At 43.4% G+C, this 18,424-nt stretch overlaps 2 protein-coding genes and 1 pseudogene across 2 annotated transcripts; 2 read left to right on the forward strand and 1 right to left on the reverse strand.

Annotated features, from left to right (window-relative positions):
* LOC110255375 lies at nt 750-2,259 on the reverse strand (annotated as a pseudogene).
* Nucleotides 3,794-13,762, forward strand: LOC110255376 (olfactory receptor 52D1-like). The gene has a single exon (XM_021062379.1). It carries the CDS (start codon nt 5,999-6,001, stop codon nt 6,965-6,967), a length of 969 nt encoding a protein of 322 aa, XP_020918038.1. The 5' UTR covers nt 3,794-5,998; the 3' UTR covers nt 6,968-13,762.
* LOC106508264 (olfactory receptor 52M1) lies at nt 14,377-17,970 on the forward strand. Its single transcript, XM_013991108.2, has one exon. It carries the CDS (start codon nt 16,110-16,112, stop codon nt 17,034-17,036), a length of 927 nt encoding a protein of 308 aa, XP_013846562.2. The 5' UTR covers nt 14,377-16,109; the 3' UTR covers nt 17,037-17,970.

Below are 18,424 nucleotides of genomic sequence, written 5' to 3' on the forward strand. Positions count from 1 at the left end.
AAGAGGAGTTTATGAAAGTTAGGAATTGAAGTAGATTCGTCCTGGTAGAAAGACTCATCTTCTCCACTTACGGACTGTGAAATGGGCCTACCCATGGAAGCAGACAATTCTGAGATGATATGAGTGAACGGCAGTGCCACTAAGGCAGATGATGCCAACAGCCCAAACCAAGCCATGCCTGCAGGCCCATGTACCAAATAGCAACAGGTTTGGACTAATATCATCATTAACGTGTTTGGACTCTCTTCTAGGAGATGGGACAGATGAGACATGCTGCCAATGTCAGACCACAGAGCTCGGTAGCATTGTAGGAAACCGAGCTGAGCTGTGGACTGATTATCTCATTCTGCCAGAGCTCCAAGTCATGGAGAATCACCTCGGCACTTCTCTGCGCCTGCTTCAAGTATGGCGTTTTGGTAGAGCAGCCAGATTTCAAGGCCAGATGCAGCAGCTGAGGCGGCAGTGTGATGTAAGCGACGTGCAAGATCAGATGCAAGATCAGTGTGACATCAGTGGCGACAGTAGCAACGATGGGAGCAGCTGTGCCCCTGGACAGAAGCTCCTTTAGTTGTGACTGGTGCACTAGGATAACGGTCTAGCGTGTAACCAGCCTTCTGTGCCGTCACCTAGTAATGTATACCGGGAATGCAGACTCAAAAACTCCCCGAATGAGGACTCTGACGGGTTTTTAAAGTTCAAGCTAAGAAGACATGAATGATAATTTGTTCTGTAGTTACTGGAATTTACTGTGCTGTAAGACAAAATACCCAAATTCTGGGGTGCAACAGAAGCAGCTATTTCAGATGTACCTATAGTTTAAAATGCAGATATTCCAAAAGATAAAATATTGAAAAATCAATAAACTTTCTTATCAAGAAGATAATTACAAAATAAACACAAATAAATGAAAAAGAAATAATAAAGATGAAATTAGAAATAAAATGAATAAATAGAGCTAATATTAACCTGAACAAATTTTATTTCATTCTAACTATAGTTTATGAAACAAATGTTTGTAAGTTTGAACACGATGAAGTTCAAACTGTCCCAGAGATCGACCTGTCCCATCTCTAGAAATAAAAGTATTCTGTACTTGACCACAACATCTGACCCATCACTGCTGGGATCCCTGAGGTGGAAGAAAAATCTGTGCCACACGCTTGCGAATTACCTTATTTTTTACGCCGTAGACAATAGCGTTGAGTGCAGGTGGCACGAGGCGGTAGACAGTAGACAGAAGGATGTGTGTCGAGGGGACAGCGTGTCCAAGCCGATGGCTGAAGAAGGAGAAGAAGGCAAGGGTGTAAAACTCGAGGAACACAGAGATGTGAGCTGCGCACGTATGGACTGCTTTGAGCCTCGCCTCCTTTCGGTGTAGACGAGAAACAGCCTGGAGAATAAGGATGTAGGATAAAAATCATGTCACATCCTAGAATGGTGAAGCCCACAGAAAGACCACAGGCTTTATTGATGTGGTGTCCTGTGCAGCCAGCCTGGCCACAGCCATGTGCTCACAGTAAGAGTGGGCGCTGACCGTGGAATGGAAGCGGCGCAGTCTTGTGATGAGAACGGGCAGCAGGCTGACCAGCGCTGTAGCTCGGATGACCACTCAGGCGACTCAGGATGACGGCGTGAGGATGGACGTGCGCCTCAGAGGATCGCAGACGGCAACACAGCGGCCAAAGGCCATGGCCAGCAGGATGCCAGACGCCACGCCCTGCAAGGTGTGGATGCAGAAGAGCTGGGCCAAGCAGGCATCGAAGGCCGTGGTACAAGAGCCAAACCAGAAGAGAGCCACCATCTTGGGAGCAGTGGCTGCACAGAGCCCCGGGTCAGTGGCTGCCACAGGGCCAGGAATACGTACCTGGGCTGGTGCAGGCTGCGTTCTGTGGGGATGGTGATGAGTAACGTGCTGTTTCCCCAAAGAGCCCCGAGGCACACAGCAAAGAAGGGAAACCCAATCCAAAACTGCACTGCTCTAGTCCAGGCATGCCAATTAGTGTCACTGTTTGGGGGTCCAGATATGACATATTAATGGGTGCCATGGATGTTAGCGATCTTTCTTTTCACAGCTGAATCTCATACCTGCAGAAGAAAATGAATAAGAAATGAAAGAGGACACAGACCTCACTATCCTGCAGACGTACTGAACATTGGAGAGTACGTTCAGGGCTTCCCTTTGTGGCTCAGCAAGTTAAGAACGCATCCTCTGTGAGGATGTGGGTTCCATCCCTGGCCTCCCTCAGAGGGTTAAGAGTCCAGCGTTGCTGTAGGCTAGGACGTAGGTCTCAGCTGTGGCTCGAATCTAGCAGTGCTGTGCGTGGGTCGGCAGCTGCAGCTCGCTTTCATCCCTTAGCGTGGGAACTTCCTTGTGCTGCAGGTGTGTGGCCTTAAAAGGAAAAAATAGGAAATAAGCTCACTACATTCAGTGACAACCAGACCCGGCCAGACCATCCAGAGACTCTGTGCCAGATGACAGGATGGCAGAAGGAAACTGTCCTACGAAAACTTTACTAGAGCCAACAGGGGAAATTTTCAGCATTTCTCACTTACCATTTGTGTGAACAGAAACCGTGATTCTGATAGCACTCACTTTGGCATTTTTCATGGCCTCAGGCTGGACTGTCTGAAAAACGATCCCGCTCTCCCTCTTTATGTATCTCTCGAGCCTCCCTGATTTTGCTATAAATTCAGATTCCCCCTGGGGTCCTTAAGGACCCAGAAGGGGCCGTTTCTCCTGCCCATGTGCATTCGTACCCAGCCCTGCTGGGAATCTGACCCTCACCACTCCACCCCTGGTCCCGGAGAGCGCGTTACAGCCTCCCTGAGCCACTGACGTTGGTTCCCATTGGGGATTGGTAGGAGTTTAGCTGTCTTATATTCACTTACTCTGTCATCAAGACGCTTAACAGGTTGCTCTTTGGCAGGGCATTGAGCATGGCCCTTGGAGACTTGAAGAGAGTGGTCTGTTTTTAAAGGCAGCCAGGGGTGGTTAGTTCTCCAAACTACTTATGCTTCATTTATGTCTAGAATGGATTTGTTGCATGAAATAGAGAAAGTGACATATGGAGAATTTTTTACAGAGGGGCTTAGGACATTTAAAAGGGAAACAGAAATATTTCAGGAAGCGTAACAGCTAAAAGTAGGAGAGGATCAAGTCAAAAGCAAAACTGAGCTCATTGGAGGTGACATACAGCTGGATGTGCATGATGATGCTTTTCCCCCAAAAGGCAGAAGTTGCTGGATCACTCAGGTTGTATATCCTTCTGCTCTACACAGTGGGGGCCCTACTTTTCTTTGTAATAGCTTTATGCTTTACTAACTGTGCTATTTCTCTCAACTCTGCACTATCCTATGATTCATTAACTATGGTTTGAATTTTTAAGCATTTTTGAATATGATGACCAGCTTTTTATTTTTTTATTGAAGTATAGTTAATTTACAATTTTGTGCCAATTTCAGCTGTGCAGCAAACTGACCTTGAGATAGATAGATAGATATGTATGTGTATATATGTATATTCCTTTTCTTGGAGTTCCCGTCGTGGCGCAGTGGTTAACGAATCCGACTAGGAACCATGAGGTTGCGGGTTCGATCCCTGCCCTTGCTCAGTGGGTTAACGATCTGGCGTTGCCATAAGCTGTGGTATAGGTTGCAGACACGGCTCGGATCCTGTGTTGCTGTGGCTCTGGCGTAGGCTGGCGGACTACAGCTCCGATTAGCCCCCTAGCCTGGGAACCTCCATATGCTGCGGGAGCGGCCCAAGAAATAGCAAAAAGACAAAAAAAAAAAAAAAAAAAAAAAAAAAAGAAAGAAAGAAAAGAAAAGATGTCCTTTCCCAACCCCTGCCTCTGCACTTACATCCTTTATCTGGGGAACATACCACAGAGACTAAGCCCTCCACTGCAACTTTGAGAAGTGTAAAGAAATGTACTTTATTCAGCAGTTAATATTTTGGATATCATTAGGTCAGTTTACCAAGCAAGTGTGAACAACTCAGCGTGTATCAGAATGTGGGGTTCTGGAGCAATAAACAAAGGAGCACAGTAACGGGCTGTCTCTGCAGTGAAGTACCTCAGTCTGAAACATTAAGTATGGGAAGGTAGCCAGTAGCGTTAAGGTTAGGAAACTTTGATACATATATCACATATACCCACACATACACATGAATATACATACATAAATATATGTCCTATATATTTATATAGTTTATATATTCATATACTTACATATGCATATGACCCTTGTTTATATTTTTTTTGCAGAAGGACATATACTAATATATTTATATATTTATTATGCATGTGATCCTTGTTTATGCTTTTTTCAGAAGAACATATAATAATATCTTTATTTAAAGTGTATATAATAGAAAAACATAGGAAAAAAGTGACCTTGTCATACATGATGCTTTATATTAAACATCTATGCAGCATGGCAAAGAAGATCTGAAAGTCATGAATATTTAATTCTCATTTAATAAGCCATCCTTAGAATTTTGTTATTTTCGCATTTGGGAATATTCCAGCTGATGTCACACTTTTACCACAGGAAGCCCTCTGCATTTTTAGTTGTCCAAATTAATATATAACTCCAGAAGCTGATTGCCTGGATTTTAACATTCTTCCTCTTAAATCAGGAGGTAGAAATGTTTCTTCAATGACATAGAGCTTGGGTTGTGCAGTAGTCTATGTGAAGCAAGAGTCCTTTAATAGCCCCCAAAGTTTTTACAACATCTCTGCTTGTTACTTACACCATAGAAAGTGTGCCTATTTGAGAGATGTACTGATGAAAGAGAGTATTTTCAAAGTCCTGCTCCCTCTCACATAGTTTCTGATGATCACTGATGTGAAGCAACCTACAGAGAGAAATTAAAACACGTGGTGGCTTTGGAGGGCACTTCTTATTCTGAGGAGGAACACGTGACAGGACTCACCCTGGGGAGTCTGAAGTGTACTCTCCTTCGACTCCAGGATATGGAGAGTCATAAATCCATGGTTTAAATATTAACTCTGCAAATCATGTTGGACAGTGGATTTGGCATTTGGAAACGTGTGAATATCTTAGCATATGATTTTCAGAAAGATATCAATAGGAAGTAGCCGAAAGGAAAAATAAACGCAGTATTATGTAACGAACGGTGCAGAAGGCTTAAAACGCATAACAAAAGAAAGTACAGTGAGTTGGGTTGTCGGTGGTAGATCCGGCCCTATATAATCAACGGGAAATTACATGTGTTTCAGCATGTTCCAATGACAGAAGATGAAGCAGAGAATTTTAGAATATTCTCAAAACAATTGTTGAAGCATTTGATGCTTTCTTTAATGAAATAGAGAGGAAAGTAAAGATGAGGTTATTAAGGTGGAGAAATTGTCCTTATCTCCTACCACTTTCTCCCTTGGTTTGTAACCTCCCAAACCGCTGACATTCTTTTCTGGTTCTGTTTGTTCCTTGCTTCACAGCATTTCTTTTCTTGCTGTTTCCATTCCCAGAATGTATAATATCCTAGCTGAAGAGGGAGTGCCATCATTCAGGCATCAGCTTAAATGTGGCCTTCTCATCACTCCCGCGCACCAGTCCTTCTCCTCTGTTGTTCTTGCAGAGAGTAAGCACCATGAGAAGAATGTCTGATCTGTGCATTGCTCTATTCCCGGGGCCTAGAATGTGGTTTGTTACCCAGCAACTGTTTCATAAACAGTTGTTAAATTAAGTACAGTTAAAAATAGACAGGGAAAACTTTTTACTGGAAACGAATGGCTAAGACTTACTTGCTCCTATGATAACATGACATAATATGTGGATTACCTTTCTGTATCTTGATTTTGTGTTTGGTATGATATACATTTTGTTACTCTGATTCTAGTGAATTTAAATACAGTTACAAATGTGAACTGTTTTTAACAGCAGATCACTAGGGGTCTTCCTGAACCGAATCTCCACGTTATCAGCTTCTGGTTGCGGTCATCTTGGCATAACACCCTTATCTTCCGAAGGACCGATGGAGAGCAAAGGAGAAACCATCATGCCTCCTCTCAACACTTCGTGTCCCTCTCCTTCCCCCTTCCTGCTGGTGGGCATCCCGGGACTAGAGCACCTGCACGTCTGGATCGGGATCCCCTTCTGCTCCATGTACGTGGTGGCCGTGGTGGGGAACGTGACCATTCTGGCTGTGGTGCGGGCAGAGCGCAGCCTCCACGAGCCCATGTGCCTCTTTCTGTGCATGCTCTCGGCCACCGACCTGGTCCTCTCCACAGCCACCCTGCCCCGCATGCTCTGTCTCTTCTGGCTCGGAGCCCGCGCCATCGCCTTGGATGCCTGCCTGGCCCAGATGTTCTTCATCCATAGTTTTACGGCTCTGGAGTCGGGCTTCTTTCTGGCCATGGCCGTTGACCGTTACGTGGCCATTTGTCACCCACTGCGCCACACGACCATGCTCACCCCGGCTCGCATCGCTCTCATGGGTGTGGTTGTGGTGGTTCGAGGCGTGGCCTTCTTTTCCCCACACCCCATTCTGCTCAAACAGCTGCCCTACTGTGGGACTCGCATGATCGCCCACACCTACTGTGAGTTCATGGCTGTCGTGAAGCTGGCGTGTGTGGACACGGGGGCCACCAAGCGTTACAGCCTCAGCATGGCTACTATCGTTGGCTCATGCGATGCGGTTCTCATTGCTGTATCCTATGCCTTCATCCTCTGCTCTGTGTTCCACCTGCCATCCCGAGAAGCTCGCTTTAAGGCGTTGGGTACCTGTGGGTCCCATGTCTGTGTTATTCTTGTCTTCTACTCCACAGCTGGATTTTCCATTTTCACCCACCGTTTTGGGAAAAATATACCTGCACATATCCATATTTTTATTGCAAATATGTACCTTTTGGTGCCTCCTTTTCTCAACCCTATTGTTTATGGAGTAAGGCCCAAGAAAATACGGGAGCATGTTCTTAAGGCACTAAGTGTCAAAGTTGCCTGATTTTAGTTGGATCAAAAAATACATGGTTCAAGTTATGTAGAAATTCAAGAGACGATGTGGGGAAAATAAGTAAACTGCTATTAGTCCCATAACCTGAATTGCATTTTCCATCTGCAAATTATTCACCATATGTCTACAGTATCTCAGGATTCTACCTCAACAACTTATTTTAGCTGTTTCATTTGGTAAATGTTGGTGATGAGGTTGTTAGTATCACTCTAACTATATAGCTTTGGAGGTAGGTATAATTGGGAATGAACCATAGGTAGAACTTTTAAGTGAGATACCTCCTCCTGCAGTGCATCCTCCCCCCGCAAAAAAAAGGGAAGTTATCTGAGATCTCAATACTGAATTTTACAGTTTAGGCAGTTTGAAAGAATCTTGAGTCATCTATGTGGCTGTGATTTTTTTTTAGAACAGCTAATAGATATTGTACCTCTAGTCTGATTGAATCAAATTAAGGGCTTGAGAGAAATGAATAGGATTAATAATACACAAAGACTAAACAAATTAAGAAAGGAGTTCTCCTCAAGGGAAACAAACAAAAACAAAAATAAATTAATAAACTCATAAACATGAATTTTTGTGAAGGCACCAACATTGATGTTAGAGCATCAGTAGTTTTTAGTTTTAATAGAGTTGGGATATTTTATAAAACTAAAATAATACCCTGGATTCTGTTGACAGCTGAAATGTAGTTCATATATTCCAGATTTGGTATTTAGTAGGAAAAACTATCAACCTACCAGGTTTCTCTGTGCAGGTAGTCTTCCTCTTTGATTAGTTGACTTGGAAACCACTATCAAGACACAAAACTTGGAATCTTTTATCCACAGAGTCCAAATGCTGCCCCTTTTTATTACCTGAGTATCTAGGACTATCTTCCTTCTTTGATCATTTTCTTCAGCTTTCTCTAGTCTCCCAGCTAGGCATTTCTCTTCTTTAAAAAAAATATCATCTGAGAACCATGAAATATTTCTTTTCTTGGAGGCCATCCAAAAAGGAGTCTGTATACCAGTTATCAGATACTGTAGACTTTACCTGAAGGTAGGGTGTTTTTCTGTTTTGGAATACTCTACATCTTTGGCACTATTGTCTTGTTGTAAGGAATTCAGGAAAGGAGTAATTTGAGGGCTACGTTAATGACAGTACCTTGGACATGGTAGGCTAGAAAGTCATGTAGAGCATTAAATTGTGTAGGTTCTGAGGGAGAACATCTCAGCTAAGGTGAATATTCACATATCTTTAACATATAAAGTGATGGTCATGGCGAGGTCTCTATGGGTAAATTCACGCAGGCGGCAATTACATGATGAAAAAAACAAAGACCAGCTGAAAAAATGCTGAAATTTCTATTTCCGTGCCCCATCCACCTGCATCTTCTTGAGCCATTCGACGTTTACATTTATTGTCCCAGATCAACTCCAGGGATGCCCTTTCTCAATCGTTTCTTCTTCTTCTCAGATAATGTAAGTGTGTTACATCCGTCATTAGGAAACCACTGTCTTGCTGCATTTTTAAGAAATTTTAGACTATTGCATTTCTTATGCATTCATTTTTCTGAAGTCCAATGACATGCAGTGAAATGAACAAGCCTTAAATGAACAGTTAAGAAAGTTGAACACATGCATAGCCCACGTAGCCCGCTCTACAGTCATAATAAAAGGCATCTTATCATCCCAGAAGGCTCCCTTCTTTTTTCTCTTGCAAGTGTGGTGTTGGGAAATGTGTGATTTATGCAGTAGGAATAGTTGCTGCCTTATTTCTGTCAATAAGGCATCAATGCTTGAGTTGCAATTTTAAGCTTTATACTAGTGATGTATTATGTATGTGGGTTAGGAAGTCCTGGACTGTGGATTCGGCGTAAATGGTCCCTTGATAATCGTCTGTGAGTGGATCCAGTACTTCTGCTCTGTTTGTTCTGTATGTGCCTGAAACAGCTGTTTTCCCTGATGCTCAGAGGTTCTTCCTGTGTGAGTCCCAAGCACAGATCTTTGTTGTGTCGGGTATTTTCCACGGCCTGGACACCAAGCAAAGGAGATCAGAAGCCCCAGAGGGGACTTGACATCAGAAGGTTTTTGTCTATTGCCATGTACTCCCCTAAGACGCTGTCTCTTTAGCTGGCCCTTTTCAGCCTTTCCGCCCATAGGAAAACAAGTGGGCAGGCAGCTGTTTTCCAGCTCTCTGAATGCCGAGTGCGTTCCAGGCAGAGAAAATAATAAGACACGTGGGTCACAGTATCAGCCCCAGACACTTTTGCTTAGTAGGAACTCAGTGCTTCCACTAGCAGGTAAGGTTAGTTCAGTAGGTGAGAAACTCTTAGGCATGATAGTCTCTGGACGCTGGACACTGGAGGTTTCCTGAAGAAATACATCAACTGTATACGTTACAGAGCTTTTGGTAGAAGAACGATCATGATGCTTAGACTGGGCTTCACAAATGCTGGTAGAGTCCTTGGACTCATTACAGCAAAATTCTGTATCCTTTTGAGGACAGACAAAACTTGGAAAAGCCTCGCTGCATGTAGCTCATGATAGTGGAGCTATAACATCATGAATCATCGGTATTTTGGGATATAAGACAACAGACTTTATTTTGTCCTTTAAGATGACTTTTCTCAATTTTCTTTCTGGGCTCGGTGGTTTCCTATGAGATTCAATAGGTCTGAAATAGTAAGAACCAAGGGAATTTCAGTGCTCTCTTTCCTCACGCAAGAGAGAAACCTGCTCCTCCTCATGAGAAATACAGATGGATCTCTTAGTCTGAAGTCAGAGAAGAATAAGGGAAACAGAATCCAGTCGTTCTAGAGGTTCGGTCCCTTTCCCACAGGAAAAAATATATTAATAGCACGAGCAGCTTTACAAAAAGCTTTGAAACAAAGGCAAGAGAATTAGACATACGCTTTAATCTTGGCGTGCTGCCATCCATTTCTCAAGGACGACTATAACGGAATGTATAACCAGCTATTTTGTCTCCATCAACAAGAAAAGAAAAAATATGAAGAAGATATCTTTTTACTCCATTTCTTAGAGATTCTAGAAGTTTATAAATCTGTAAAAGCAATGCTGAATCAGTGCACTGAAATGCCCTGTATTACTCATAGTGGTTTATTGATCTGTTTATCAAACACATCAAGAGAACTTACTTAATATAGATAATGTTCTAAATGCTCTTAAAATAAGGTAGAAACAGAAAATTATGTGACAATCACACACACGCACAAACACATAATTGGAGATTTTGCTGTTTCTTCTCTCCTGGGTTCAGGTTACTGTCTCTCAAAACTGAGATGCGTGATCCATGACTAGTTATCGTAATTGGTCTGAATCCCTGTACAGATCTTCCTCAACTTACAGTGGGTTACATCCTGATAAACTCACCAGTAAGGTAAAAATAGCAGATGTCAAAAAGGTATTTAATACAGCCAACCTACTGAACACCACCGCGTGGCCTGGCCTCCCTTCAATGTTCTCAGAACGATTACTTTGGCCTAAAGTTGGGCAAAATCATCTAACACAAAAAGCCCATTTTATAATTGAGTGTCGACTATTTCCTGAAATTTATTGACTACTGTACAGAAAGTGGGAAACAGAATGGTTTTGTGAGTGTGCAGGTGTTGTGAGTGTGCAGGTTGGTTGCCCTTTTTAGTGCAGGTTGACTGGGAGCTACGGCTCAGTGCTGCTGCCCAGAATCAGGAGAGAGTATCTTACTATATGTGGCTGGCCTGGGAAAAAAGCAAAATTCAAAATTCAAAGCACTCTTTCTAGTGAATGTGTGTCACTTTTGCATCCCTGTAAAGTCAAAAAGTTTTAAGTCAAATCACTAGGTTGGGGACAACCTGCATATAAGAGATTAAACTTACTGCATTCATCATAATACTCTACTTTTTATCCCATGACTGAAGTTACTTTCTAGTTCTATACACTTGCATATTTTAAAATAGCGTTGGGCTCAGAGTGGAGAAGGACACGTAACTCCCTCGATGTTGGCTCTTAACACAGCCCATTTGGTTTTCACCCAGCCGCCTTTCTCCTCCTTGGAAACCCAGGACAGGAGACGTCCTGTATCTGCCGTCCCACCTGCCTCGTCCTGCTCACCTACCCTTCCCATTCGAGCTGGGAAGTGTGTCCTTGAGTTCCTCATCAAGACAGACCCCAGTCTGTGTGACCCCACGTATCTCTTCCTCTCGAGCTCTTTATGAATAGCCTGGTGTTTACCACTGCCCCATGTCCCAAATTCTCACTTTCTTTGGGTCAAAGACAGATCGGTTTTAAAGCTTACCTTACGTAGATATCATGCATCCACTATGAAACCGCAGAAGAACAGTGAGGATTACCCAAGAGAAAGTGCACGAAATGTCCAGAGCACAGCAGTTGGTTTGCAAGACAGGGTAGGATGCATCACACACAGGGAGAAGCTGGCGTTCCTAAGGACCAAGACAGGTCATTCATAGCAGCAGACAGTCAGCAGTAACGCTTGACCTCAGAGGCAGATGGGTGGGCAGACATGTCCATGGGATCCTCTCTGGCTTCTTTTTGTCAGTGAAATTGGAATCTAGGTTTCGTCTAAGGGTGGGCTTGGGGGAAGAGTGGCAGAGGCTTTCATTGAGAGCACATCTAAATTAATTTTAAGGAAACTGAGACAGGAAGAGACTTTGGAATTATTCGTGATACGAGGGGCTCACTTGATATCGTGAATAGGAATTCCAAGTGAGACCAGCAGCTTGGTCATAGGAGGTCTCTTTGGTAGCACAAGTGTAAGCCTGGAGTGCTCTGTTACGTAAATGAGCCAAAAAATGGCCTCTCTGACCCAGAAACCATTGGTGTCAGAGCCTGTGGGATTGCTGTCCCCAGGATTACAGAGATGATGACCTGTGTGGCCGCATGCTATAGCCATAGCCATTTAAAAATATTTGCTGATGTGATAAACGAGAGGACAGAAGCATCCGGATTATCTACAAATATAAAGCATAAACGTAATTTAAAAATGAGTGGGAAATGAGAGGACATGGGTGAGAGAAATGGGGAAAGTATTAGAGGGCAAAGCAAAAACATGAAATCTCGTCAGAGCCTTTTTTTTCTGCTGTGTAGCAGTAAATGATGCCAAAAGAGTAACGGAGACCAGATTACAAAGGGTCCTGTTGTCACTTTGGACATGGTCCCCTGTAACAGACAGAACGTAACACTTTGTATAAGAAAGCGTATCCACTTTAACTCAGTCATACGCCACTTTTTTTAAATGATATTTTAATTTTGTGGCCACACCCACTGCATATGGACGTTCCCGGGCTAGGGATTAAATATGAGTCACAGCTTCAGCCTACACCACAGCTGCAGCAAGGCCACATCCTTGAACCCACCGGTGCTGGATCAGGGATCACATCTGCCCCTCTGCAGCGAACTGAGCTGCTACAGTCAAATTCTTAACCCACTGCACCACAGCGGGAACTCCTGGACACACTTCATTTTTAAATCTTGGTTAAGTAAATAAAATGTGGAGCCAGAGATATTCAGATTCAGATCGAATGTCACCTTCCATTTGCTATACGATTTCACATAAATCATTTGATCTGCAGTTCCCTTTGTCTCTGCATCTTTTTAGTGGTGAGGTTGTATTTCTAAAGGCTGTTTTGAACATCAGTGAGGGGGATTTCTGAGCACTAAACAGGGCCCTAGAAAATGGTGACCTCTCAGGGGGTATGTACATAATTCTTTTGGGGGGTTCTGTGTTCTTTCTAACATTTTTCTGTGTATATTATCATATCAAAGCACTCAGCAGACCTTTGGGAAGTAAAAATGTCCTTATTCATTTTCTTAAGGGATAGTTAATGTTAATTACTCTCCCTGCAAGTAATTTAGTCCTGTACTTCGGGAAAAGGCCCCATACCCTAGAGGATCGCCAAGTCCCCTGCCACCTACACCCTTGAATCCAGTGGGATTGGGTGTTGGGTATAAGCCAGCTCACGTTCAGTGAGCATCCTCCTTCGCATCTGCTCCTTACACAAGCTGGCTCCCTGGATGATTCTTAGCTTCTAATTTGGGTGAGTTGATAGAGATAAAGGTCAGGAAAAGAGAGGAGGGGGCTACATTCCAAACATCGGCTTTTAAAATTATGAGATCCTCAAAAAGGTAATTCCCAGCTCTTCGAATAGCCTTAGTACAATTAAAAATAAATAGCATAGACATATAATAGACTAAAAAGATTCAGTGGAGCCTTTTTCCATTACCGATGTGAATATGTACCTCTTGATTAGCTAAACTCTAAGGAGCAAATGGTTATGGAAACCCCACGTGAGAATGAACGTAGCATTAAAGCTGATTGACCTGGACAGGCTTTGAAATCAAGACAGTTGGGAGCAACAAGCAACCGTTTTCCTCCCACTTAATATTAGATGTTGATCGATCATGGCAAATAGTGTTTGTGGAAGAATATTTAAGAGGAAAGCGAAAAAAATGTGTGTGTTTGTTGCGGTGATCAGTTGGGCAAGAATGGGCCATAAACAACCTCTTCTGTTTCCTCTGTTTTCATAATATTTCAGACGACTGCATTCTCTCAGCCACATTAGCTGTTATTGTTTTTGATGTAGCTCATCTGCAGACTAGTTAAGCTGTGCAGATAAGAGAGAGCAGAGTGTGGAGAAAGACTTCCAGACTAAAACGTTATAGGACAAAAGTTCTCCTGAGTGGGTTTTCCAGAGGAAGTGTGCTGAAATCTCTGCGTCTACCGTTTCTATGCTCAGGCCTCAATTCCTGGCTGGAAGCTTAGAAAGTCTGATAATTATGAAAAAAAAAAAAAGATCGGAGTGTGGCCCATGAGGTGTAACAGAATATCTTGCCTGTGCTTTTACATGTAAACTTATCTTGAAATATCCGTGCATATTTGAGGGTTGTGGTCATATGCTAGGAGGACTCTTCATGTGCACGATATTCAAACAAATCGACCCCTGTGTATTTGGGTCTCTGGATGTATTATACCGTAATTCAGGACAACATATGAGAAAACTTCAGATGTAAAACTTCTGATTGTCTCTTTAGACATATGTAAGTACAGATATCTCTAAAGGAATATGTTGATCTTTACAGTTTATGAGCCAGGAGGGAAAGAGGAATAGTGTTACGTTTCTACGGCAGGGAGATCCAGGTAGTCAGACTCTTCCAGCCGTCAGATACAGCGGGAATTGACTCGAAATCCGCTTCTAATTAATTGCTCTCTCTCCATATTCCTGCAGTCCTGTCTTGTAATCATGGCAGAACAAAGCAGCAGTAAAGATCTACCAAAGAGCAGAGTCTTTTATTTAACTATGAGCAGAAATGGCCGGGACAGGTATCTTGTCTTAACTCTGATTTTTAGGTATCTGGTGGAAATATCAATTCATATCATACATAGCATCGTACTTAAGAAAACGCTGAGAAATGGTATTGCGCTGTCATTAGGAATTGGCGTAGGAGTCACGCGGACTACGTGGCTCCTGTATTCTACTAGTTTGCATCATGCAGTGCCAGTCTTTGGGCTGGGTTGTGGTAATATCTAGCTGTGGTATAGTTTCTAGATGAGACGATTTTGATCTTACGAGAGAGATAAGTCATAATATATTTATGAATCTAATCCACAATTTGGTATGGTCTATCAAAAATAATCATAAAAACATGGAAAGATGCAAGGAGAGCAAAAAAAAAACTCCACCAATTTTTGAGGTATTCTAGCAAAGAGTCAGAGATGGCTCGTGACATGGTCACTACAGGAAGAACACTGGTTTGCAAAGGGACATTAATCAAAAAGAGGGAGAGGAACGTGGGTGAGTAGAAGGAGTATGTGCAAAAAGGCATGATCTCACAAAGAAGCATGTTGTATTTGGGGACTGGTTAGACGTTTGATGTACCCCTGTGGAGGGCAAGAAAAAGTACTTCCTGTAAAGCCTGAAAGGTGGGTTTACTTTATTATCTGAAGTGCAGATTGTATTATGCCACGCTTCGACGCGTTCCTGGAGCCACACTACCCGGGGAGTCATTACCAGACCCCAGGACTTGCCTTTTGCTATAGTGTAAATAGTGGGAACTCTGCATGTAGAATTGTGTTAGAATTCTGTTGCTTCAGCCATTCTTTCTGTAATGCCATTGCACTCCCTCTCTTACTCTATAACACTGCTTTTTTAATTGGTAAAATTGAAAATGATGCTTAGCTTGCATTGCTTTTCTAAGTACAAAACAGTGTATTTTTCCTGTGAAACTCACCAAGGATTACTTTCCTTCCTTCGTTCATGTAAAAATGATATGAAATAAAAGTACATCAATGTATAAGTCAAAAGAGGTTCCAAATGCAGGGATCTCTGTGGTGATGAGTATGTGCAGATAAAAGCAACAAACGTTGAGAAGCGGGCACATTGGGGAATACACGGAAGAGCTAAAGTAGAAAATTGGGATTTTTTTTGAAAACTAAGCTTCAGGTAAATAGGTGTGTCAGGTGGGAATGTCTCACTGAAAAGGAGAGAACTTAATGGAGACATGACTGGTAAACTTCAAATTTCGCGAAGACGTCTGTGCATAGACCATAGGACAGGGCAGTGCTGACTCTCAGCCCTGAGGACAGGTCCTGTGACAGTTCTGGGCGGACACGCAGTGGACTGTCTCAAAAATGACTAACCGAGTTGTACTTGAGAATATGCAGACATTTGCAAGAAAATTGTATTTCAGAATGATACTAAATAGGAAGTCGGCCTAGACGCTAGACGAGTTCTGAGCTCCTTTCCACTTATAATATCTGATATTTCTATCAAGACATAATTCGGCCTAAAGTTCAAATACATTGCGAATTCTAAAAAAGTAGTATTGAATTTTATTGTACATAGATGTTAACACATTTGGGGGTGTGTGTGCTTTGTTTTTAACAAATGTGTGAGAATCATGACCTGACTTACAATTAGTACTTTGTGTCTGGTTGCAAAATTTTTACATTTGGTGTTACTAAGGTTTTTTTTTTTTTCACTCTAAATTATAGCCTTGTATGTTTTGTAATGTGATGTTTTGGAATCTTCCAGATTTATGTTTCACTTGTTGCCAGATTTTATTGTGATGATTTTGGCAGAAAGGTTTTGCTGTAAAAAGGAAAATTCCATCTGCAAAAGACACAAAGCAGCCGCAGATCAATGGGGCCATCCAATAAATCCCAACCCTCTCCTGCCCCCTTCCTGCTGGTGGGCATCCCGGGACTAGAGCACCTGCACGTCTGGATCGGGATCCCCTTCTGCTCCATGTACGTGGTGGCCGTGGTGGGGAACGTGACCATTCTGGCTGTGGTGCGGGCAGAGCGCAGCCTCCACGAGCCCATGTTCCTCTTTCTGTGCATGCTCTCGGCCACTGACCTGGTCCTCTCCACAGCCACCCTGCCCCGCATGCTCTGTCTCTTCTGGCTCGGAGCCCGCGCCATCGCCTTGGATGCCTGCCTGGCCCAGATGTTCTTCATCCATAGTTTTACGGCTCTGGAGTCAGGCTTCTTTCTGGCCATGGCCGTTGACCGTTACGTGGCCATTTGTCACCCACTGCGCCACACGACCATGCTCACCCCGGCTCGCATCGCTCTCATGGGTGTGGTTGTGGTGGTTCGAGGCGTGGCCTTCTTTTCCCCACACCCCGTTCTGCTCAAACAGCTGCCCTACTGTGGGACTCGCATCATCGCCCACACCTACTGTGAGTTCATGGCTGTCGTGAAGCTGGCGTGTGTGGACACGGGGGCCACCAAGCGTTACAGCCTCAGCGTGGCCTCTGTCATTGGATCCTGCGATGGCTTTTTCATTGCTGTGTCTTATGTCTTCATCCTCCGTGCAGTCTTTCGTCTTCCATCACGGGAAGCAAGTCTTAAGGCTCTGGGCACCTGCGGCTCCCACGTCTGTGTCATCCTTGTTTTCTACTCCACAGCCGTCTTCACCTTCCTTACTCACCGCTTTGGACACAGCGTGGCCCCCCGCATTCACATCCTCATTGCCAATATGTACCTTCTGGTCCCGCCTTTTCTCAACCCGATCGTTTATGGTATAAGGACCAGAAAATTCGAGACCATGTCTTTAGTTCTCTAAGGGTAAAGGCTACTTGATTATGTTGAAAGTATTTGCACAGGAGGTACCAGAATAGGGAAGGAAGAATCAGATAATGGGTCATTTCTCATGACTGACACGACTTTCTTCCGCTGGATTCAGACACTTTAGCAGATTTGAAGGGGGAAGAAGGGACCCACGTATAGACTTCCCCTCATTCTAATGCGACTACTGGCTTCCTGTATTTTGTGTCCACCTGGAGTTTAGGAAATTACTCGGAACCTGATGAGTTGGGAAGGGATCCCTTCTGCTTCTTGCTGCTACTGATCTTCTGTGTTGTGACCGGGTAGTAGTTTATTTTGAGTAGGGATGGGTTCAAAAAGGGCAGAAGCAAATGAGACTGTCCAAGAATTCCACATAAAGTGTCTATGATTGAAAAATAAATGATTACTATAAATATTCCATTGAAGAGGCAGTATATCAAGATTGACATCATCTGCATACAATGAATAATTGTGTTTTATTCATAATTGACACACCGGACAAGTTGTCAAAATTGGAACGTGGAAAAGTTCAGCATTGCCAGTAATCAAGTCCATAGCTCCTTAAACATTGTGTTGCTCCTAGAATATTCTCTCTCCACCAAGAGTAAGTGGCGTGTCCTATTGTTTTGTTACATGAACTAAAATGGGGTCTCTTTAAACCTCCACCACCATCACGGAGTATCCTGGAAAAAAAAAAATCACTTTATGCTTGATGTTACATCCGTGGGAGTTTGCCAAGAGCTTAGGCAGAGCCTCTGAGCTACATTCAAATGTGCTGGTCTTCGGATGTTACCCGTCCTCGCTGAAGGAGGACGTCTATTATTACAAATCACTCAATCTAAGAGTTCCCACTGTGGCGCAGTGGAAGTGAACCCGACTAGCACCCATGAGGACGTGGGTTCCATCTCTGGCCTCGCTCAGTGGGTTGGGGAACCGGCATTGCTGTGAGCTGTGGTGCAGTCACAGACGTGGCTAGGCTGGCAGCTGCAATTCAGATCCAGCCCCTAGCCTGGGAACTTCCAGATGCCACAACCAGGCCTTAAAAAATAAATAAATAAATAACTCAACTTAAAATGTTAGTATGATGCTATTGGTAACATTGAAAATGAAATTACTGAAAAAAGAATGTAAATATTTTACTGGAAAAGACATTCAGGTATTTCCTCCTTCAAACTGTATGACTCATTCCTTCATTTCTCGGCTTATACAAAATGGAAATTACTCTGGAGGTTTAACAGAGCAGGTACTTTTTGAGCCTTCCCAGGACAGACTCCCAGCCCTGCCCCCCCCGCAGCCACAGCCTCTGCTTTCCCTCCTCTCTGAAGTACCTGGGTAATAGTATCTAATGCTCATTCCTGGAGTTGTTTTACAGATGCTAAAATCCCC

Source organism: Sus scrofa, chromosome 9 (genome assembly GCF_000003025.6).
Source record: "Sus scrofa isolate TJ Tabasco breed Duroc chromosome 9, Sscrofa11.1, whole genome shotgun sequence".
Lineage (NCBI taxonomy): Eukaryota > Metazoa > Chordata > Mammalia > Artiodactyla > Suidae > Sus > Sus scrofa.